Here is a 24,862-nt window from a genome sequence, read left to right as displayed (position 1 = left end):
TTATTTTGTTACATTTCCCAATTACACTTTAATCTAGTTTAGGAGTTTTGCCACAAAAGTCCCATGGCCCTCAGTTTGACACCTCTGCTTCTAGTTCAACCTCCTTATTTTACAGATAGGAAAAGTAAGCCTCAGTTAAGTGACTTGCCCAAAGTCACAGAGGTAGTAAATGACAAGGGGTAGGATTTGAACTCAGGTATTCTAATTCCAAATCCATGTTCTTTCCACTGTGTCATGCAACCAGATCATATCTCTTTTTAACACAAGGTGTTCCAAAAGTTTTTGGGGACACCCTGTAAATGACTCTCCATTGGCAATTTTTTTGACAGAGATAACTTGAAAGTAATCATGTCTGCCTATCACATTTTCCTTGTACTTTGAAACCCAGAATTGCACAAAAGCAAATGTTGCTGGTTGGTTAGTCAAAGTCTAGATGGAATAAACCATAGTGTTCAGATGATGCAATCTAGTTATGTAACATCTGGAACAAACATGTTCCCTGCCATTTTGTAAGCTCACATTTTCCTAGGTCATGGGGTTTAGAGCCAAAAGGGGAATGAAGAGATTTTCTAGCCCAAGTGCCTCACTTTATAGATTGAAAAATTGAGGCCAAGAGAGGAGAAGGGACTTGCTCTCAGATCTCACACATAGTAAGTGCAGGGCTGGAATGAGAACCCAAGTTTTCTACTTCCCAGTTGAGTGTCTTTTCCACAATACCTTGCTGTCCCTAATATTTGAGGTTTATGCCACTCACCTTCCACCTGCTGTAGTTATTTAAAAGTGGCTTTATGGGCCAAAGGAAACGCAGAGATAATTTTATAGCTAAAGTATACTCCTTTCCTTCCTTCCCTCCCTCCTTCCTTCCTTCCTTCCTTCCTTCCTTCCTTCCTTCCTTCCTTCCTTCCTTCCTTTCATCCCAGACTTTTAGAGTTGTAAGGGCCATCTAGTTTAACCCTTTCCTGGATATCTTGTGTAAACTGAGATGCAGCAAGCTTAAGTGACCCATGGTTAATTAATGGTTGATCTGGGTCCAGTCTCCAGATTCCTGAGCCAATATATTCAGCCTAAACTAATTGAACCAACATTACTAAGCACCAATACCTCACACTGAGGCTGTTCTTAGATTGTTGTGCAGCCATGGCTTTTAGGGAACCTTGTTCCAGCAGTTTTTGAAAATGAGCACATTGTCATCTATCTAGAGAAGCAGTATGGCATAGTGAGTAGTGTACCGGACCTGGAACCAGGAAGACTATCCTGACACTGAAATTTTCTGAGTGGCCACGGGCAAGTCATTTAAATTCTCTGAGTTTCAGGAAACTCTCTACCAAGCTATAGAGAGGTTGCCGTCTGCTTTGGTGGAAGGAATTCCCACCCAGAAAATCACAGACATTTGACTTATTGTCACGTGTATAGGATGGTTTAAAAATAGACCTATTAGGACCGAGTGACCTCCTCTAGCTTATATAAAGTGTCATCAATGGAGATGTCTATCTTGATCCTGTCTCTCTCTCTCCTCTCCCCCTACAATAATGCCTAGTCCTTCATAGCCCTAGAGTCCTTGCCAAATAAGCCTGAATTTTTTTGTTGTTTCTTGTGGTTTTGTGTTGTTTGTTTTTTGTTCCCTAGGCTATTCCTTTTTCAATGATGCTGATGAAACCAAGGCCTCAATCAAAGACTGTAAGTAAACATGTTCTAAACTGCCTAGATCTAGGCTAAGTGGATTGTAATATATGTGTGCAAGAAGGGCTGGGGGCGGGGGTGAGGAGGGGAAGAAAAGATTCATTCTCTAGTTAACTAAAGCTTGAACAAAAATTCCCTTTTGTTTTTTCAACCCTGTTTGCTGAAAATCTAAACAATGCTGAAGTTTATTTCCTTGCCTTAATAAATGAAGGCTGCTTAATTTAATATGTGTATAATGCCCAAAGGTCATTCAGGACTTCAGAACCCATATCCTAAATACTATCTAGGAATTAGAGCTCACACCAAAATAGAACAGGCCACCTTGGGAGTTGGAGAGAGAGAGAGAATCTCTCTAAAGATCATCAGTTAAGTCAGCAGAGGACCATTTGGGACGGTTGTTATAGAGGGTATGTTAGGCTTATCCAGGAAGGGGTTAAACTAGATGCCTCTTCCAACCCTAAGAGCCTGGGATGACAGGAAGGAAGGAAGGAAGGAAGGAAGGAAGGAAGGAAGGAAGGAAGGAAGGAAGGAAGGAAGGAAGGAAGGAAGAAGGAAAGGAAGGAAGTAAGGAGGGAAAGAAGGAAGGAGGGAGAAGGGAAAGAAAGAAGGAAGGAAAGAGAGAAGGAAGGAAGGAAGGAGGGAGAAGGGAAAGAAAGAAGGAAGGAAAGAGAGAAGGAAGGAAGGAAGAGAGAAAGGAAGGAAGTAAGGAGGGAAAGGAAGGAAGAAGGGAAGGAAGGAAGAAGGAAAAGAAGGAAGGAGGGAAAGAAAGAGGGAGGAAAGGAGGAAAGGAAGGAAGAAAGGAGAGAAAGGAAGGGAGGAGGGAAGAAAAGAGAAAGAAGGAAGGAAGGAAGGGAAAATTCTTATCCTAAACCTGTATAGTTGAGTTAAATGAATTCCCACATTGGCCATGTCCAGAAATATATGTCCCTGTCTGTATTTTAAGTCTGTCACCTCTCAGGCAGGAGATCAGAGGCGTGTTTCATCTCCAGTCTTTCGCAGTTTTGTCTTATCGTTGCAATGATCAGAGTTCTTCAGCATTCCAAAGTTATTTTTCTCTATAATGCTGTTGTCACTGTATGACTTGTTCTCCTGGTTCTGCTCTCTTCACTCTGTATCAGTTCACAGAGGTAATCTCGGCCTCCTCTAAAATCATCAGTTTCATTATTTCTTGTGGCCCGGTAATATTATATTACATCCACACACAACAGTTCATTCAGCCATTCCCCAAGAGAGGGAAACCCCCTTAGTGTGGGGGGTTACTATGAAAAGAGCTGCTGTAAATATGTTTATACATACATAGGTCCTTTTCCCTCTTTCTTTGGTCTCTTTGGGAGCTAGGCCTCATTGCCATAGTTAGGTCAGAGGACATAGACAGTTTAATGACTTTTAGGGCATCATTCTGAATTGCTTTGGTGGGTCTCTTTTCCCTCAGCCTACTTAGAAGTTGGCCACATTCTATCCAAACAGCACTCCCATGATGCCAGCGATAACAGCAACAACATTAAAATACGGCACCCAGGAAAGCATTAGTGGTGTTAGGGAAGCATTAAGAGAAGTGATGTATTTTTAGATGGGGGAGGGGATTAATTTTTAATAGAATATTCCCAGAATATTTAGTTCAATTCCAAGTAACTCATTTCAAGAAGGAACACTGGTAAGCTAGAAATCAGCAAGCTAGAAGGCAACCAGGATGGTAAAGAATATTGGGCTCGTGCCGTCTGAGGATGTATGGAAGGAAATGGGATGGTTGGCTCAGAGAAGCCCCAGAGTATGATGGGATAGCTGTCTACAACCATTTTAAAGGACATCATGTGAAAGATGGATCAGACTTAAACTTGGTCCCAGAGAGCAGACGATGAGTAAAAGTTATCACTTTAGACCTGATATCAAGAGGAAGGTTCCTAACAAGTAAAGCTTTCCTGAAGTGTAGTCAGCAGACTTACTTGGAAGGGAGTAGGTTTGCCTTTACCGGAGGTCTTCAAACAGAGGCCGGATGACCATTCATTGGGTATATCCCAGAGTGGATTCTTACTCGGCATCAGGTTGGACTAGGTGGTCCCTGAGGTCCCATCCAACTCAGAGATTCTCTGATTCTATAATAACTCACATTTGCATAGTGCTTTAGGGCTGACAAAGCCCTTCTTTCACAACAATGGTGTGAGGTAGGGAATATTGTCAGCCCCATTTTACCCATTAGGAAACTGAAGGTCTGAGAAGTAAAGGGACTTGTCCTAAGTCACATAGTAGTAAGTGGTAGAAAAGGGTCTTTGGAATTCAAGGCCACTGTTCTTTCCTATGACCTGATACCTCGATGAACATCAGGGACCATTGTTCCAGTTCCACAAACTCAGTGGGCTCATCTGTATGGATCTCCTCTGATGCAACCTCCTCTGTGCCTAAATAGATGGGACAAAAGGAAGGAAGGAAGGGAGGGAGGGAGGGAGGGAGGGAGGAGGGAGGAGAGAGGAAGGAGGGAGGGAAGAAAGAAGGAAGGAAAGAAAGAAAGAATGAAGGGGAAGGAGGGAGGAAGAAAGGAAAGAAGGAAGGAAGGAGAGAGGAAGGGAGGAAGGAGAGAAGAAGGAAGGAGGGAGGAAGGAAGGAAGAAAGGAAGGAAGAGGGAAGGATGGAAGAAGGGAGGAAGGAAGAAAAGGAGGGAAGGAAGGAAAAAGGAGGAAAGGAAGGAAGGAAAGAAAAAGGAAGGGAGGGAGGAGGGAGGAAGGAGGGAAGGAGGGAGGGAGGAAGGAAGGAAGGAAGGAGGGAAGGAGGGAGGGAGGAAAGAAGGAAGGAAAGAAAGAAAGAATGAAGGGGGAAGGAAGGAGGGAGGGAGGAAGAAAAGAAGGAAGGGAGGGAGGAAAGGGAGGAAGGGAGGGAGGGAGGAGGGAAGGAAGGAAAGAGGAAGGGGGAAGGAGAGAGGAAGGAAGGAAGGAGGAAAGGAGGGAGGAAGGAAGGAAAGAAGGAAGGAAGGAGGGAAGGAGAGAGGGAGGAAGGAAGGAAGAAAGAGGGAAGGATGGAAGACGGGAGGAAGGAAAGAAGAAAAGGAGGGAAGGAGGGAAAAAAGGAGGAAAGAAGGAAGGAAGGAAAGAAGGAAGGAAGAAGGGAGGAAGGGAGGAAGGGGGAATGGAGGAAGGGAGGAAGGAAGGAAATAAGGAAGGGAGGAAGGAAGAAAATGAGGAAGAAAAGAAGGAAAGAATAAGGGAAAGAAGAAGGGAGGGGGGAAGGAGGGAAGAAGGGAGGAAGGAAGGAATTGCTGTGTCCTCCCCTCTTAAAAAAAAGTCACCTCATGGCCAGTCCTCTGGTGGTCAGCTTCCTTCTCTTAATTTAGCTGGGTCTCCAGTGACAGGTAGATTCAAAGTCTTTCCAGCTTGGCAAGACCTGCTGTAGATTGGGCTCTGCTGGAGTAGTTTTCAAGACCCCCATGTGATGATATGGTATCAGATAATGATAGCTGCAGCAGAAATATTAGAAATCGGATAATAGTAATAATCTCTCTCTTTTGGGCCAGTCCTGTGATTTCACCAGCGTAGGAAATTCCTTTGTATGGGAACTCCCAACATGGATGAGATCAGCGGTGCATCTGTAACTCAAGGAAACATCTATTACCCACGCAGCCTATAATTCTCTAAGACTATAGGTGCTCTAGGTATGAAGAGGTCAAGTGATTGGCTCAGGGTCATAGAGCCAAAAGGTGTCAGAGGTGGGACTTGAACCCTGACTCCATGTGAAGGAGGAGGAGGAAGAGGAGCTAATTTAAACATTTATCTTATAAAACAGATTCCATTAATAGAATGCCTTTTTAAAAAAATAATTGAAGGTTCTAGTTATCACTATCAAGTTCTGGTTAAGTAGGGTTTTACTATCCTCAGATGTAACACAGTACCATCAAAACCCTGGAATGGTGCTTCCCAAATGATTTCCAAAAGAGCTACATCCCATATATACCCGTTTCCCTTTGGAAAAGTGACTCTATGTCCTCCCAGCATTGCCCATACCATAGGCTCGGGTCAGGAGGCAAGCTCCTTACTGCAGCCAAGACTGAGGTGAGAGCCTTCTAATGAAGGAGGAGGCAAGGGGAGCCTGAAAGCTGGGCTAGTCCTGGCTTCACACTGTAACTCTGTCATCCATATACACAACTACATCGATCAATCAATAGCATGGTGCTTGGCTCTTAGGAGGTGCTGAAGAAATGCTGATTGGTCGATCGATCCGGCATTTATTAGGTGCCCACTATGTGCCAGGTAGGAGGAAGCATAGCCTAGGAGAAACAAGTCAATTCATCATGCATTTATCTATTAAATACTTACTATTGGATTGGGCTTCTATGTGTCAGGGACTGTGCTGAGTGCTAGAGATCTCCCCACTCCTCCCTGCCAGAAAAAGACAAACAAAAAATTCCTACCCTGAATGAGCTCACAGCCTATTGGGTGTCAGATCCCACCTCTGACACAGACTGGTTGTGTGACCTTGGCCAAGTCATTTACTTTGTGCCTGCAGAATCATTCTGAGACTATAAGACACAAAGAGTTGCCAATCTGTATCTTGAGAGGGATTTTCCTTGCAGGGAAGCTCCCTACACTGATGAAATCACAGGCCCAGACCAACACACACACACACACACACACACACACACACACATACATATACATACATACATATATATATACATATATATGAACTTGAATTCTAATGAGAAGGGAAAGGGGGGTGGTAGGATGTATCAGAGGAAACAAAGGAGAGGCCTCCTGAGGAAGGCAGCCCTTAAGCTGAGCCCCTCGGGAAGTTAAGGAGTTAGCAGGGCCCCTGGACCCAGACTCCTCTCAGCCTAGACTGGGCTGCTAGACCTACCTTGGTGTTGAGAGCCCCGGGACCCTGGGCCAGGAGAATGAAGCTTTATCCTCAACCCACTGAGAAGCCTGAGCTTACCCTTTTTATAGGTCTTGGTTTTCTCACCTGTAAAATGGTCGTATCAGTGTCCGCCCCACCTTCCTCTAGGAATGGGCTGGTAACCAGTCAGGCGCTCTCTCTCTCAAGCACTCTGGAAGCACACGCTATTCACATACCTAGATGCCGCATATCAAGGTCAACGTTTGCATGTCCCCACAGACTCGCAGAATGTTAGAACTGGAAGGGACCTTAGCGACCACCTAGTCCAAGCTCCTTATTTCACAGATGAAGATACTGAAGTTCAGAGAGGTAATGTATTTTGCTCAAACTGAAATAGCCAGTGACTGGCCAACAAGGTCAGGTTCTAGACCCCCCATGGTGCCTGAGCCCGCGGTGCCCAGCTCCATGACACAGCCTTACTCTTCACACTGCACTGTGCTGCCTCATTATTGCTCTTCTCCTTCCTCCTTCCCTTCAGTCACCTGTTCATTCATTGGCCACCTCTTCTGAGTGAGATGTCAGGCTGTGGGGAGCAAGGGGAGAGAGAGACCACAGGTTTGGTCCTCACACAGATGGCCACGAGGAGGGGAGATTAGGTAGTTACGTGATCAATCAATAGACTGATAGATATAGATAGATGATAGATACATGGATGTATGGATGGATAGATAGGTATAAGTGTGTGTGTATGTGTGTGTGTGTGTGTGTGTGAGAGAGAGAGAGAGAGAGAGAGCGCACTTATTAAGCCCTTTACTATATATTAAACACAGGAATTAAGTGCTAAGGATAGGGATACAAATACAAGTAAGCAAGACAGTACCTGCCCTCAAGGATCTTATATTCTAAATGAGTAAGACAAAGCATAAAGAGGAGTTGGAAAAGGAGGAGGGAAACACATAGAGAGAGGGGAGTGTAGACAGCCAGGAAGTGACAAGATTAGGTAAGCTCGGGAAAAAGAACTCTGGCTGGAATGGAAGCAGTACATGTCTGAGGAGGAGAGGGAGATTTGGTTCTGGACAAGACAAGAAATGTAAATAAATGAGCACTGGACCAGGCAGGACAGGAAGGGCCAGAACTTGGGCCCAAAGCATGAAAGGATCTCAGAGGAGAGAGAGATGGCTTCTCATCTGCAGTACTAATAGTAACAATAACAGGATTTATATAGCACTTTTTAATGTTTGCAAAGCATTTTACATTTATTATTTCATTTGATCCTCACTATAAACCTGGAAAGTAGGTTATTAACCTCATTATACAGATGAGGAAACTGAGGCAAACAGAGGTTAAAGTGACTTGCCCAGGGTCACATGGCTAGTAAGTGATTTGAACTCAAGTCTTCTAGACTCCGAGTTCAACACTCTGTCCACCTATTTGACCCAATAGTACAGTCTTGGGCATATTTCCCAAACAGATGATGGGACCCTGATACAGTTGCTTTCTGCACGGTAGCTTGTGGCTTCCAGGCATCCCACCATCTGACATCAGTCCTTAAGATCATCCCTGACCTAGAAATGCTGTCTTTCAATTCAACAAGTATTTATTAAGCCCTTGGAACGTGGAAGGCTCTGTGCAAGTTACTGGGGACACAAAAATAAGAAACACCCTCAAAGAGGTTCCCTTCTCCTCAGGGAGATCCAACACGCACACACCAAAGTACAAGACAAGGTCGGCAGCAGTGGCAGCCAAGCAGAGGGCCATCTGTCACCAAGTATTTATTAAGTACCTTCCATCGTAGGTGCCAGGCATTGTGCAGGTGCTTGCAGATGTTGTTGTGGTTTGTCCTTCATTCTCCAAGAGGACCGTGACATTGGGAAGGTGATACCATGACATGCGAGTGAATTGGATTGAAGTGAGGGAGGGTTGTGAAGAGTCACCAGCCTCACTCTCTCCTTCAGAGCCATCTGGGTCCAGTGGCCAGACATAGATCAGAAGAACTGGAGATGGCCCAGGATGTGATGGGAGACCTCGGCTTTTTAAAACTAAAGTCTTTCCCAGGCTTGGAGTACAAAGATGAAAAAATGGAACTATGCTTGGCCTCAAGGAGTTTCCATTTGATGGAAGGAAATAGCACGGACACACACACATATACACAGATATATACATTTACAAACTATATAAAAGTTAAGAATAGTAGCGTTTATATTTGGAGGCAGATACTTGGCTCAGTGGATAGAGCTCTGGGCCTGTAATCAGGAAGGCCTGAGTTAAAATTCGGCCTCAGACGCTCACTAGCTGTGTGACCCTGGACAAGTCCCTCACCCTCTGTTTGTCTTAATCTACTGGAGAAGGAACTGGCAAACCTCTCCAGTACCTTTGCCAAGAAAACCCCATACAGGATCACCAAGAGTCAGACATGCCTGAAAAAGAAGAAGCAGCATTTATATAGTGCCTACTTTTTGCCAGGCACTGCGCTAAACGTTTTACAAAAATTATCTCATTTGGTCCTCACAATATCCCCGGGAGGTAAGTGCTATCATTATATACCCTGCACCCCCCCACACACACATACATACATACACACACACACACACACACACACACACACACACAGAGTAATTTCACAAGAAGGCCCTCGTTCTGAAAGAATCAAGAAAGGGCTCATATGCTCTAGGAATATTTACCAATAGAGTGAAGTTTTTCAGCCACAGTTTCCTACACTGACGGCCTAGCAGAGGGTAGGCACTCAATAAATGTATTAAGTGAAATGGAGTTGAATTGAACAGTACACTCTGATGAATAAGCCTGGGGCAAACTTTATTGCTGGCAGATGCTAGTTGCACTATTAAGTTTGAGACAGCCAATGGGATGTCCCAAAGGAGACATTCCCCAAGGTACCTGAGTTCATTATCCACATAGGATAGCTGAATGTCAAAGACTGATTCCTTCGACTGAGGATTGACATTATCCTAAGGCTCCTGGTGATTTTCTTGCCTAGTGTTTAAAAATTATTTCTTGAAAAACAGCTCTGAAAAAACAGGCTTTTAAAAAGCCCATCGTGTTTCAAATGGAGCTACTTGACTAGCCTTCAAACCCAAATCACTCTAGCTTTCGTTGAATAATAGCCCCAATCTCAAAGCTCATTGTTTCCACTTTGATGGCTCAGAATGTGTGTAAATAGCTATCATTTTCTGTTCTGGCCAGAAACTCTCAGGGCCTTCCCCTTCTAGATTAATATTTTTGTGATGGTAAATTAGACTATCTTTTGTCAAAATTCTTACCTAACCCTTAGTCATTGAATGGGTGTTGCCTCAGATAAACTGAGACCTTGGAAAGACCAAGTCACTCACTGCATCCCAGGCCTTCGCCAGTCATGGACTTTTGTCTTGCCACTGCACTTGGACAACTCTGGAGGAGAGAGTGAGGATGATGATGCATAGCTCTGCCTCACTAAAATCCAATTCACACGAGTCAGGACATCAGCCTTGTGATGTCATTGGTCCCCGTCGAGAAGGAAGGATGAACAGTGATGACAACAAATCAGATCTATATTCTCCAACTTCCATCCTCACTCTGACAGCAGCCAAAGGTCTCTGGGAACCCTGGGAGCACTCCACCCATTGAGCAGGCCATGGGTCAACTTCATGCCTTTAAATTCAGTTTTTAACACAATGGGCTTGATCTCAGTGCCCAGGATGTGGCGGGTCAAAAACCTTTGGGACTGAGCCATCAGATGAGTGATACTTCCTAGTGTGAGGTATCATCCGGCTGTCTCCTAGGTCCCCCAACACTGCTGTTTCCTAGCTGGTAGCTTGTGGCCACCTGACTTCAAACAGCCTTAGAGTCCTTAGAAAGCCAGGGGCAGAGCATAGGGCAGAGACTGTGTCAGTATCAGCAGCAGCTTCCTCTAGCCCCACACCTGAACTGGTGTGGTCTGTGGTCAACATCAAGCCCATCTACACTGCCATCAAACTGAACATACTTGAGACCTCCTTAAGCAGGCCCTGCAAGAGTCTGCCTTGGGACCAAAAGGGTCTCAGAGGAGCATCTGAGGGAGGTTACCTCAACCTGTAGGGTAGGAGGCGGGGGTTGTGTATTATATCCATTCCAAACCACATACAGAAAAGAAGGGGATGTCAGCAAAGAGCTAAGACATGAGGCTGCAGCCAGACAGTCTCCGATGACTGTTTCTGTCCTCAGGTGGCCAAGTAAGCAGAACCTGTCTGTTTAGCAATGAAAGAACTGCCCTCTCTTCTCCCTGCTTCTGGGGGCTTTGAGCACAGCATATAAAGCGATGCTGAACAAACCTGTTTTAGAACCCATGGCAGTATCTTATACATCTATTTATTCCTCATAGAGGTAGGGATATTGTAAGATGCTTGTAAGGGAAATTTCTCACCAACCTTGTATGAACCCTCTCTCTCTTCTTCTCCCCCAAACCCCCTCCCCAAATCTCCCCCCTCTTTCCCTTTCCTATTTGTCTCTCTCTGTCTCTGTCTCTCTGTCTCTCTCTCCTCTGTCTCTATCTGTCTCTCTCTCTCTCTCTCTCTCTCTCTCTCTCTCTCTCTCTCACACACACACACACACACACACACAAACCCCTAGCCATATAACTCCATATTCTAGTTACAGTTTAGCTTCACCAGTGGATCCAGTTGAAGATATTGCTTGGGGGCAGAATGGAAATGGAGGCGGGGCAAGATGGCTAGAGCTCAGCTCAAACGATAAAGATCTGGAGGTCTTAGTGGGCTTCACGCTCAATATGTGTGTACAGTGGGCCATGAAAGCCGGAACAGCAAGCCTGGTCTCGGGCTACATTAAGAGAGGAAAGTAGGTCCAGAATGAGGGAGGTGATCATGTGACTGTGCTCTATACTGGTCTGACCACTTCTGGAGTGTTGTGCTTAATGCTCAGCAGTAAATTTAGGAAGGATACTGACAAAAATGGATTGTGCCCAGGAGAGGGCAGCTGGGGGAGTCAGGGGACCAGAGACTTTGGATTGGTTGAAGCAGCTGGGGAGTTTTTAAGCCTAGAGAAGGAAGATTCAGAGAAAAAGCAATACCTGTCTTCTTATATCGGAAAGGCCATTCTATGGAAGAGAGGTCAGATGTGTTCTGTTTGAAGTTATAGAGAGGTTGATATTGGCTCAGAGTAAGAAAGATAAACTTGCTAACCATTGGAGCTGTCCAAAATGGAATGGGCCAGAGGTCATGGAAGTCTTCAAGCAGAGGCTGGATGCCAATTAGTGGAATGTTGTAGAGAGGAGCCTTGCCTGGGCATGGGTTGTGCTAGATGACCTCTGAGGGCCTTTCCAAATAGGAAAGCCCATCACATCACAGGTTGGAGAATGGCGTGTCTAGACTAGGCTCTAGATTGGCCTGGAGTGGCAGGGATGGGTAGCATGCTGGGACTGGGGAAGGCTCTAACCAGGAGAGCACAAGATCAATCAACAAATATTTACTAAGCACCTACTATGTGTCAGGCACTGTGTTAAGCGCTAGATTGGATTTGGGTCACCTTGACTGCTTTCAAACAGTCTCAGGCCAATGCAGACATCTTTCTATCACCAAGTGAGGCAGTGGTTCTAAAACAGACCCCACATTTTCCCCCAAACCACCACTCTAGAATTCATAGTAGATTAGCTTAAGCTAGGACCACAAGAGGAAAACACCAGCCCAGGTGATGGAGCCACTGTGGTCTAGTGGAAAGAAAAGGGACTGGACTGGGTTCACCTCCCCGCTCCAACACTTCCTTAGCTGTGGGAATTTAAACAAAACACCCCCTCTCTAAAAGCCTCAGGTTCCTCATCTATCAAATTGGGATGAGAATTCTTTCATTGTCTAAAAATAAGCAGATGGATTGAGTACCAAATAGTGGATTTGAAGTCAGGAAGATCTGACTTCAAATCCTACCTTCAATGCCTACTAGCTATGGGACGTTAGTCAAACTACTTAACCTCTGTGCCTCAGTGTCCTCCTTTCTAAAATAGTCAATAGTCCATAAGCATATATATGTGCTATATGTATGTCTGTAGATAAGTGTACATAGATAAATATATATGAAGGAATAAGCATTTATTAAGCACCTACTTATGTGCCAGACACTGTGCTAAGTGCTGGGGATACAAAGAAAGACAAAAGATGGTCTCTGCCCTCAAGGAACTTACAGTCTAATGGGAGAGACAACTTGAAGGCAGCTAAGGACAAGCAAGATATAGACAGGATAAAAAAATAGGAATCGTAATAGCTTAGGGGCTTTGTAAGGGGTAGAATGAGATAATACATGTAAAGCCCTTTAAAGTGCTGTGAAAATGCTCCCAATTAACATGACCTCCCCAGAGGTTGTTGTGAAGAAAGCACTTTTCCAACCAAAAAACAGTTGCAGTGATGATAAAAGTTGTCTTTAGGTCCGTGCTTTAGGGATGCATTGTATATATGAGTGTATATATGCATACAGAGGTGACACAGTAGGTATAGTGCTGGGCCTGGAGCCAGGAAGACTCATCTTCCTGAGTTCAAATCTAGGCTCAGATACTTACTGGCTGTGTGACCCTGGGCAAGTCACTTAACCTTGTTTGCCTCAGTTTCCTCATCTGAAATGGGGATCATAATAGCACCAACCTCCCAGAGTTTTTGTGAGTATCACATGAAATAATATTTTTAAAGCACTTAGCACAGCCCCTGATACATAGTAGGTATTTAATAAATGGTCATTGCCGCATTTATATATTTTATATATGTATATACATACTCGCCTATGTGTGTATACATGTATGGATATATGTATATATACGTGTACATACATATATATATATATATATTCATCTTTGAGAAAATAATGGAAGTGTTTGAAGTTTTTCAAAGCATGTTGCCCTTCTGGCAATTCAGCACAACAGGTTAATCATTCACCTTTGTTTATCTTTATGGATGAGCTATTTTTCTCTCTTATTAAAGGATCAAACAACAGATAGGTCAGCTTGGCTCTGGTCTGATGACATGTGACTTTGGATCAGGCAAAGGGGCAGGACTTTGGATCCGAGGACTGCCAGCCTTTGGGCACTTGCCCTCTGTGCCCACCACCTGCTTTTTTTTTAGCTTTTATTTGCTATTTTATTTTTCCCTATTTATATGTAAAACCAATTTTAAATATTCATTTTTAAAACTTTGAGTCCCCAGTTCCCTCCCTTCCATCGCCTGATTTCCCCTAAACCCATATAGCCAAAGCTCTGTCCTGGGCCCTCCTCTTCTCTTCTCTTCTCTGTCTACACTTTATTCCTCTGACAATTTTATCCACTCCCAGGGGTTTGATGACCACTCTCTATATTTCTAATACCTTCTACTTTCTAATGGGGAGTGAGAGCTCCCTGCAGCGATGCAGATCGCAGCCCTTCCCTACTGGCTCATCCTGTGGGCCATTTTAGGGAGCACCTCAGAACAGGGGAAAGAGCACCCACCCCTGATGCATCCTACCTCTATGACCCTCAGCATGTCCAACTTCCCTGGGTCTGTTGGTCAGCCAACAAGCATATATCAAGTACTTACTATATGTGCTATTAATTCTTTTAATATTCTTTGAGAGTTCTAAATTCTCTCTCCCTCCCTCACTTGAGAAGGCAAGCAATTTGCTATCGATTATATATGTGCAGTCATCTTACTATATGTACTAAGTGATTGGGAGGAGGAAGAAGGAAGGAAACAGTCCTGGTCTTCAAGGAGCTTACCGTCTAATGCGGCTTGTTATGTACAGACATGCTACATACAGGGTAAATTAGAGGTTATTGCAGAGGGTCTTCTTTCTTCATCTGTAGAAGGCGGGGAGAGGTTATTCTCAAGGAGCTCTGATCTTCCTTACAGGTCAGACCACAGAGAAGGGGCTGGAGGCCTTTCCTGCTCTCTCTTGAAATCATCATAACAGTGGCAGTATTGGTAATAGCAAACATTCGCATAGACTTACTATGTGCCAGGCACTGTGCTGAGGGCTTTACGTTTGATCGTCACAACCCTGGGAGGTAGGTGTTGTTTCTGTCCTCATTTCAGTTGAGGAAACTGAGGCAAACAAGTTAAGTGACTTATGACCCAGGCTCACACAATTAGGACAAGCCTAAGACTAGATTTGAACTCCAGGTACGGTACTCTACCTACTGCACCACCTAGCTTCCATGAAAATACCAATGGAGTGCATGGGCATGGAGTGCCCATCGGTCATCCCTGGCTCTTGCCTTACAACCAACCCATCTTCTTTTATATATATGTGTGTGTACACACACACACACACACACACACACACACACACACACACACACAAATCTGATGGAGTACCCATCGGTCATCCCTGGCTCTTGCCTTACAACCAACCCATCTTCTTTTATATATATGTGTGTGTACACACACACACACACACACACACACACACACACACACACATATCTGATGGAGTACCCATCAATCATCCCTGGCTCTTGCCTTACAACCAACCCATCTTCTTTTATATATGTGTGTACACACACACACACACACACACACACATCTGATGGAGTACCCATCAGTCATCCCTGGTTCTTGCCTTACAACCAACCCATCTTTTTTATATATATTAATATATAATACACATACATATATACACATATCATAATATCTTTTATTCCATTTCCCCCTCGTAATTTCAGGCTTGTGACTATAAAGCCATATATAAATGTGAGTTTTTACTGTTGTTTCAGTCTATAACTAACCTAACCAGTAGTCTGTATGCCTGTTTTCTGAAGACTAGACAATTCAGCAAGTAATTATTCTGCAGCCACTCTGTGCCAAGCGCTGTGTTGATCACTGGGTTGACCAAGACAAAAGGTCAAGCTCCTCTTATCTTATCACCAGGTTACTTGGCTCTAAGGTTGTTGCTGTTTGTCTTTTGTTTTTCCAAAGAAGATCGATGGAATCACAGGGTGATGCCTTGACTTGTGCCTGAATTGGATTTAAGGGAGGCAGTTGGGGTTCTAGGGTGAGGACTTTATCATCCACCATAACTCTTAATGACCATCTGTCTCCTAAGCATAGAAAAGTTAAGATCTTTGTCACTGGAGCAAGGACTCCAGGGGTGGGAAACCTATGGCCTCAAGGCCATAAGTGGCCCTCTAGGGCCTCAAGTGCGGCCCTTTGACTGAATCCAAACTTCACAGGACAAATCTTTTTATTAATTTTTATATAATTTGTATATCATTTATTTATTCCCTATTAGGGAACCAGGGGTCCTTTAAGTACCCAAGTAGTATCATGAGGGTTCATTAGTTCTCTATGGCTTTCTCCCTGTGTCCCCCCACACTATGGTCTACTTCCAGTAACACCCTGCAGGGGGTGTGGGGTAGGGGTGGGGGGGGGGGGAAGAGAACACGGTTGTACGAAAAACTTGAGTAGAGCTTCCTAAAATTCCCATTAGGGAACAATGTGGAATAGTGAGTGGTCAGAGAGCCAGCCTGGAACCCAGGGAAATCTGGGTTCAAGTTCTGCTGCTGATGCAATAGCTGTATGACTCTGGGGGAAAAAAAATCACTTAATGAATAGAGCCCTGGGCCTGGAAGACCTGAGTTCAAATCCAGCTTCAGACACTTACTATCTCTGTGATCCTGAGCAAGTGATTTAATCATTGCCTCAGTCTCCTCAACTGTAAAAGGTGGATAACAACAGCACCTACCTCCCAGGGCTGTTGGGGGATCAGATGAGATGATATCTGTAAAGTGCTTAGCTCAGTGCCTGGCACATAGTAGGGCCCTTTCCCCTGATCTGCATTGGTAAAGAGTATTTTCTCACTTGGAATTTCCCACACCAGTAAAACATCAGGTCCCATCCCCACCCCCTCTCTTAGTTCATGTTCTAACTCTTATTTTCTTTATCAATCATTTGGCAATGAATCATCTCCTGTCAGTCAGTTAATAAACATCTGTTAAGTGCCTACAGACAACTGTGGCTACAGAGAAAGGCAAAAGTCAGTCCCTGCCCTCAATGAGGATGTAAGGGGGGGCTGGAGGCAAATATGTACAAACAAGCTATGTACAGGGGGGAAATAAGAAATAGTTAAGAGGCTTCGTGTTGAAGGTGGAATTTTAGTTGGGCCTTGAAAGAAGTCAGAGAAGAAAGGAGGAGAATGAGCAGGGAGAGGGTTCCAGGCCTGGGGTCAGCCAGAGAAAATGCCCAGAGATGAGAGATGGAGTGTCTCATTCAAGGAATAACCAGGAGGCCAGTGTCACTGGATTGAAGAGTTCTCATTTGGGGAAGCATAGTGAAAGAAGACTGGAAAGGTAGGAGGGGGCTGGTTATAAAGGGCTCTGGATGCCAAACAGAGGATTTCGTATTTGATCCTGAAGGTGATAGGGAGCCAGTAGTTTATTGAGTAGGGGGTGCCATGGTCAGATCTGCCAGTTACAGGATGGACTGGAGCGGGGAAAGACTTGAGGCAGGCAGACCCACATGGGGGTATTGCAGTAATCCAGGCTTGAGGTGATGAGGCACCCAGGTGATGGTGGTGTCAGAGAAGGGAAGGGGGTGTATTGGAGACATGTTGCAAAGGTGAAATCAATAGACGTTGACTGCAGGTTAGATATGGGGGGTGAGAGATAGTGAGGAATTGAGGACTCCACACCTCGAGACCCACTCTATTATTACTGTTCAGAAGAGATATCAAGCATCTCATGCTTTTATGTCAGACCTCCTCAAAGGCCCTAAGCTTCTTGAGGGCAAGGGATTGTGTCTTCTTTGCAGTCCTCTGAGCCCTCCCACCCCACAGAACCTAGCAAAATACTTGGCCCCACCAAGGACCAGCACTGAACTATAGAAAAATTTTTACCATTCCTTAGAAATTCCCCAGCTCCTTAGTAGAAAAGTTTTCCAAAGGTCCTTCTTCAACACTGTAAGAAATAGAAACAAACCTCCCCCAATATCCTCCTTTTTCATTCTTTCTTCTGCTCCTCCCACCCTTGGTTCTTAGTCCCAACCTTCTACAGACAACTAGATTGCAGATCGGGGAAAAGAGCTAAAACCTGTGCAGGCCTGCTCAATCCACTGCTGCCTCGGTGCAACCTTAGTTTGGATGGGGAAAATGATCCCGTAGGGCCTTTCTCTCGATAATGTTTCCTAACTCTCACCTCTTGGCTTTTGTTTCAGCCGCTGACTCATCGTGTTTGAAAGCAGGAAGCATAAAAAATCAAGAGAGCCATAACCACGGCAGATCAAGTAAGTGTCAGAAATTCCCCCTGAACAGCAGCTTCCTAAGGAAGGTGAATATCCTCAAATCCTCTGGACCTTTGCATGGCAGTTGGCCGGCATTGGGTAGAGATGATTGGAAGTCACTTCAAATTTCTGGGCCTCAGTTTCCTCATTTGAAAAAGTGAGGGGGTTGGACTAGGTGCCCCCTAAGGTCCCTTCCAGATCTAAATCCATGCTCCTGAGATGAATGACTTATCCACAGCCACACAATTGGTCAGCATACAAAACCAAGTCATCTTTCTATAATCTAGCCTGTGCTCTTTATGGTCCAAGGTGCTGGCTCCCCAAAGTAGTGCCGGTTACAGAGAACTCTGAAGGTCAACTCTTTCTAAAGGGGATTCCTCGGGGGAGTTCCCCAATCAAATTTAAAAGCACATCCCTCCTCTTTCTCCAGTACAAGTACCCATGTCTTTGGCACATATAGGTCATCCGGGAATTGTATGATAAGAAAAGATGGGCTGGTATCACGGGCGAGAGATGAAAGGCGGATAGAGCACACCACTAAAGCATTTATTAGGCACTTAGTATATGCCAGGCCCTGTGCTAAGAGCCTGAGATACAAAGAAAGGCAAAGAGCCAGTTCCTACCCTCAAGCAGCTCGAATTCTTAAAGAGGAGACAGCGTACAAATAACCGCGTACCTACACACCACACAAAATGTGTGGAAAGTACTCTCAGAAGGAAGACACTAATAGCGATAAGGACCCAAAAAGGCCTTCCTTAGAATGGGTAGGATTAGAATGGAACCTTGAAGGAAGCTGGGAAAGCCTAGAGGCAGGAAGTAAGGAGAGAGACCATTGAGGGTCACAGCCAGTGGAAAAGCCTCACATTGGAGGAGGAAGCACTGGGCTGGAGAAGCAGCAGGAAGGTCAGCGTTTCTGCATCATAGAATATAGGGGGTGGGGGTGGGGCAGTAGAGTGTTAGGAAGGTAATGAGGGGCCAACTTCTGACAGCCTTGAAATGACAAACAGAAAAGAAGCCACTGGAATTTATTGAGTAGGGGGTGACATGGTCAGACCTGAGCTTTGGGAAAATCACTTTGGCAGCTGATTGGACAATGGACTGGAGGGAGAGATTAAAAGCAATGTTGGGAGACATCAAGGAAGGCCTGTAGCCTTGGGGGGGCCCGTGGTGTTGAATTTATGGGAAGCCGTGGACAAGCATGGTGCAGGATGGGAAGGGATGGACGGGCTGTGGATGGGCCTCTTGGGAGGGAACTCCCGAATCCACAAGCTCACATATCCCCTGGAGTATTGAGATCTAACTTTTTTGCCTTTCCCCTCTCCTGAAGGCCTCCAGAGTTCTCACCTGTGGGAATTTGTGAGAGACCTCCTCTTGTCTCCTGAAGAGAATTGTGGCATTTTGGAATGGGAGGATCGAGAACAGGGTATTTTTCGAGTGGTGAAATCAGAAGCCCTGGCCAAGATGTGGGGACAAAGGAAGAAAAATGATAGGATGACCTATGAAAAGCTGAGCAGAGCCCTGAGGTAAGTTAATATCCTGCCCCATCACTCGCCTCTGGGCACGGTTATATAAGCTGGGAATAACTTTGTTTTCCTGGCATTTTCACTCAGAAATAGAAAGGTCATGAGACCCAGCTTCTGGCTCTTTTGGTGGCACATAGATTAGGTGCTTATAAAAGGACACTCCTGGCTTCTAATTTTTGGGAGCCTGTAGGGAAGAGATCTCTTTGAATGGAGACCGACTTGCAAACACACAAATGAAAATACATACACACACATTTGTGACTAAGGAGAAGGCAGTTCAATCCCACAGGGATCTGGGAAAGTTTTCTGTGTAAGCCAAGTACAGGGTAAGAAAACATTGATGAAATCTAAATAAAGTTGCCCCATCAGAGAGTCCCTGACCTTGGGAATGTTGCCAGACAGGTAATGAGCTGGGTTGTTTTTTCCCTCTGGTGTGACTCTCTCCCCAGTTACCCTTCTGTTTTTTTTTTTCAGATACTACTACAAAACAGGAATTTTGGAACGGGTAGACAGAAGGTTAGTGTACAAATTTGGGAAAAATGCACACGGTTGGCAGGAAGACAAGCTATGACCAGCTTCATTCATCCATCTCACTTTACGGATTTTCCCCCCTTTAAAAAATCATCTTATGACAGACATCTTAAAGTCTCTCTCTTTTTTTTCCTGAATACATTCTGGTGAAATTTCTCCATATCACAGTTTCCATCTGGATCGACGGGTTACTGACTGTTTTGAGTTGTAGCCACTGGGCTATTTGAAATCTAATTTGAAGGGGAGGGATGATTTGGGAGGAGCATACTTTTATTTTGCAAGAGTTGGCTCCTTGTGGCTCAAGCATCATTTTTAACTCATCAAAACTTGAGAGCAACAAAGACAACCGGAATTTCTGGCTCAAAGCCATGATTTAGGGTGGGGGTAGCCAGGGTTTTTACCCAGGATGCTAAAATTTCTAGTGCTAACCTCACCACTCTCACCAGTTGGCCATACCCCTGGCAGGCTCCTCCCCACTCCCCCAGCCTCAATAGTGGCCTCATCCTGAAACGTTTACTCCCTGAGCTTCCACACCCCATTCCCATCTTCCTCATCACCCTTATCTCCTTAGCAATGGCCAGTCTTTTAGCGATGCACACTCCTTCCCTCCTGGCAGTTGTACCCCAAGGGAGCTCTTTCCTCCACCCCACCCCGTTATAAAAATTCCTAGTTAGAGTTAGCCCCTGGCCCCTTACTGTTCCTCTTCAGGAGGCTTTTACTGTCAGCACCCGGGCAGATCCCAAAGAACCAAGTACTGACAGTCTAGTTCAGTGACGGTGAGCCACAGGTGAGAACGATTTAGTTTAAATTCCCAATGATTGAAGTCAGTTAGGCATCGCTCTAAATCAGCATGACTTGATGGAAAGACAAGTCAGAAGACCTGACCACTTCTAATCTGTGAGACATCTGCCCTGTCCTACTTCTCTGAGCCTCAGTTTCCTCATCTGTAAAATGTGGATTATCAGACCTTGCCTGCCTACCTCACAGGGTTGTTGTGAGGACCCCGTGCATTTGTGTAAAGTACTTTGTCACCTCAAAGGGCTATGTGAACACCAGCTATTATTATTGTCAGATAATTGTCCTATTGGAAAAATAAATTTTACAAAAATTCAGCTTTAGCTATGAATCCAGGACACAAACTAAATTTAGCATGGATGGTCAGTAGGGTTCTCAACTATCCTTCCAGCCATCGAGTAAACTTTTAAGCATCTTTCTAAACATATTAGACCTTTACAATTTGTTTTATTAATATTGGTTGCTGAGATTTCTCCTTCTCCTCCCCAATTTTGACTAGGAGTGGAACTAGGGTATGCAAGGGGTTAATGAACTGAAAAACACTTCTTTCCCTTCCTCCCCACTGCCAAATATCACTGTTGTTCCTGCAACAATCAAACTGGGAGATCTCAAGTGCCAAAAGGGAAAATTCTCTCTCTTTGGAAGTTTTTGTGGCAAAAACACCAAACCTTGACAAAACTGGAAAAATCCTATCAATTAATAGGCAATTAAAGGATGAACTAGTTTTATTCTTTTTAACTACCTGATTCGCCCCCTCCCCCACCATCTTAAAAGTCCAGATTGCTATATCAAAAATAGTGAAAGTGAAGGAATACTCTCTCAACAAACTTCAGTGAGATCAAGTCTGCACTGACGGTTTCTTACTCATCATCAGTGACCCACAATTCAGTGGTTTGTTACATCTTCTGGTTATGGAGCCCAAGGAGGGAGGCGTCTCAGAGCCGTGATGTATGTCGAAAACCACAGTGGTCAAAAGGTTAGCATCAAAAACTAATATGTCTAAAAGAAAAATGTGAATAACTGTAAAATAATCTATTTTTGGATTCATGTTTTTTTTTCCAGATGGATACCGTTTGTAAACAATGTGAATAAAATATTTAATGTGAAAAAAATGTTTCTGCGAGTTACTCTCAAAAGTAACATGGCAAGGTTATGATGGATTTTGAAAACTTTTCAAGGACTATAGTTTGCTATCGTTTTGTGTTGAAATACTGAATCTAACAGTTGTTAGGGATTTTTCTTCTTTTTCTTTGATTCTAACCTGAGATTTCATCCACATTCAAAGGGCCAAATGAAGAACTTCATCTAACTGTTCCCTAGCTCAGAGTCCTAGAGAATTAAATATTTCATAGAGAACATGAGATGAGAGGAAAGTGGCATCAGAAGTATTTGTTATGACCACCTCTACATTCTTTTCATACTAAAGAACAGGCCTTACGGAATGAATGGGTGAATCATTGGATCATAGTGCGTCAGGTTTGGGAAGGACCCCAGAGGCTCAGATCTAGCTAATCCAACCCACACTTAAACTATGATGCCCTCTACAACACTTAGCACAGGAGACCTGGCATCATGCCTGGTAGGCATTTACTCAATGTTAGTTCACTGGCTGACTTGCTTCAGTGGATTCACCCAATGACCCTCCAGCCTTTGCTTGGAGACCTTTAGTGAGGAGAAACCCCAAGGCAACCTGCTCCACCTGAAGACAGCTCTAATTTTTGGGAAGTTCTGGGTACACGGCGGGTGGATGTTACTCTCCTTACGCTTGCCTCAGTTTCCTCAAATGTAAAATTAGGAGGTTGGATTAGATGACCTCTGAGGTTCCTTCCAGCTCTGGGTCCATGCTCCTGTCACCTCTCTGGGCTCAGTGACCTCATCTGAAAAATGAAGGGACTGCCTCGGGGTCCCGAGCCTTCTGTGTGTTATAGGAACCCTACTCTACCCCCGTCGGCAGTCTGCCAAAGACTATGGAGCCCTTCTCGGAACAAAGCTGTCAGGTGGATTGGATAAAATGCACAGGATCACAAGGGAAAGCAATCATGTCGCAGTAGATACACACACATAATTATATATTATAGGATATAGGATACATACCCCATGTTATATCATCTATATATATTATAACAGCACTATGTAATATAATATTACAATACGATTATCATCTGTAATATGCAATATATATTTCATATATTATATCATGCTCATGCTGCCCAATAGGCAAGTTAGCCCCCAGATGCCCTGCGAGGTGCCCACCCTTTGTCTGCCCAGCAGCCTCTGTCTCTTAACTCAGCTCTCCACCTCCTGCGGAAGCTCCTTCACCACCCCACTTGGCACCATGATCTCTGGACCTAATACAACCTCCATGCGCAAGGCCTGCCTTCTTTCTTCCTCCTTCCCAGAGGCCTTTGCTCGGTGTTCTCTGGCGTGCCAGAGAATGCCAACTGTGGCATTTTGAAGAGTAAGATTCTCTCCTATGGGTACCAACAATATATGTCTACTGGCACACTGTGGGTGCCCTCTTGCATTCCTGCTCGGCCCCTCTCCAAGGGGCGTTGAGAAAGGGGAGAGGAAGAAATGCCCAGCATTTGTAGGCTCTCGTGTGTGCCTGCTACCAGTGGAATGAATGAGTGAATTAACCCAACGGAACATTTAGGAGAGTGACAGCAGCTGAGGGGGGAAGGGCTTCAAGGGCTGTCTAGTCCATTGGTTCTTAACCTTCACTGTGTCCTGGACCCCTCTGGCAGGCTACAGAAGCCTATGGACCCTTCCTCAGAAGAATGTTTTTAAATTCATAAGATAAAAAATAGAGGATTATAAGGGAAACCAATTATATTGAAACGCAGTTAAGATATTTTTTAAAATGTGTTCATGAGCCCATGGTTAAAAACCCCTTAATAATCTTGTTCAAAAATTCTAAACAAAAAGCCCCCCTATAGCATTTCATACCCAATTGACCCATCCTACCATTGACCGGGAACCCACTACCTAGGTGCTACAGTAAATGGAGCTCTAAGCTTAGAGTCAGGAACACCTGAGTTCAAATCTGGACTCAGACATTTACTGGCTGTGTGACCCTGGGCAAGTCACTTAATCTCTTTTTGCCTCAGTTTCCTCACCTGTAAAATGGGGATCATAAGAGCACCTACTTCACACGGTTGCTGTGGGGATCAAATGAGATATTTGAAAAAGCATTTAGCATAGTACCTGGCACATAGTAGGCTTGTTTCCTTCCTTCCTTCCTCTTCCCTCTGAGACTTCCTCAGGCTAAATATTCTTAGTTCCTTCAAACATTCTTCCCGTAGAATAACCCTATGGCCCATTACAATTCTGGACGCCCATGTGTGGAAGCTCTCTAATGGCCCTCTAAAATGGTGGTGTCAGAAATGAACACAGTACCTATGTAGTCTGTGGAGGGCAGAGTCCCTAGTCCTGGATGCTACCCATCTTTCAAAATTTCGTCACCTTTCTCAAAGGCCAAATCCCAACATTGACTAATATTGATATATCCACTAAATCCCTTCTGATGCACTTCATTTTTAAAATCTGAATATGAGACTACATTTATCTGTCATTTCAGCTTATTCAAAATGGCACAATCTATACACCTTTCAAGATCTCTTTGGATCCCAGACATCATCCGCTGTGTTGGCCATCCTTCCTAGCTTTGTTATCTATAAATTTGATAAGTATGCCATTCACACCTTTATCTAAGCCATTGGTAAAAATGTCAAGCATCACTTTAAGCAAGTTAAAGTGAATTATAAAGACAACAGCAGGTCAGTATCAGAAGTACGAGATGGCAAAGTATGGCTGGAAAACAGTGGAAAGGATCTGGGAATCTTCGTAAATTTTAAAATCAAAACAAGTGAGTGGAGTAATATGGCAACCCAAAAAACTAATGCTAAAGCAGATTATAATGAAAAATATTGTGTATGAATAAAGCCTTCCACTGAAGTTTTATTAACTGTCCTCAACGAAGGCAAGACAACCATGGATGCTAATTACGGATGCATGAGAGGGGAGTCTTGTTCATGTACAGATGTCCTTTGAGGTTGCCTCCAACTACAGGATCCTGAATCATTTCTTCTGTGAGGCATTATTTGTGAATATACAAGGAGACACAATCTGCTGTCATTATGTGTTAGAATGGTCCTGTCAAAGTGGATGAAAGCCAGACCAGGAGTATGCTGGTGTTTGGTGAAACTACAAATGGAACTGGATGACACTATTCTAGCCTCAGCATATGACTACCAATCCTGAGGCCAAGCCATTGCTGAAAATCCTTAAAAGAACTGACCT

The 24,862-nt window shown here is 44.3% G+C and overlaps 1 protein-coding gene across 2 annotated transcripts in view; it reads left to right on the top strand.

Annotated features, from left to right (window-relative positions):
• The window catches only part of ELF5 (E74 like ETS transcription factor 5), a 43,465-nt gene extending 21,840 nt beyond the window's left edge, over positions 1–21,625 (top strand). The window contains exons 3-6 of one of the 2 annotated variants that reach the window (XM_036762246.1): positions 1,627–1,677; positions 17,649–17,717; positions 19,042–19,237; positions 19,712–21,625. In XM_036762246.1, the coding sequence (XP_036618141.1) occupies positions 1,627–1,677; positions 17,649–17,717; positions 19,042–19,237; positions 19,712–19,808 (413 nt within the window). In that variant the 3' untranslated portion in view covers positions 19,809–21,625. The remainder of the gene's footprint in view (positions 1–1,626; positions 1,678–17,648; positions 17,718–19,041; positions 19,238–19,711) is intronic. The other variant, XM_036762247.1, reaches the window with a different exon arrangement.
• The last annotated feature ends 3,237 nt before the right edge of the window (positions 21,626–24,862 follow it).

The sequence above is a fragment of the Trichosurus vulpecula genome, chromosome 6 (assembly GCF_011100635.1).
Source record: "Trichosurus vulpecula isolate mTriVul1 chromosome 6, mTriVul1.pri, whole genome shotgun sequence".
Taxonomy (NCBI): Eukaryota; Metazoa; Chordata; class Mammalia; order Diprotodontia; family Phalangeridae; genus Trichosurus; species Trichosurus vulpecula.
The sequence above is the reverse complement of the archived record's forward strand: the minus strand, read 5'-3'. Positions and strand labels throughout refer to the sequence as shown.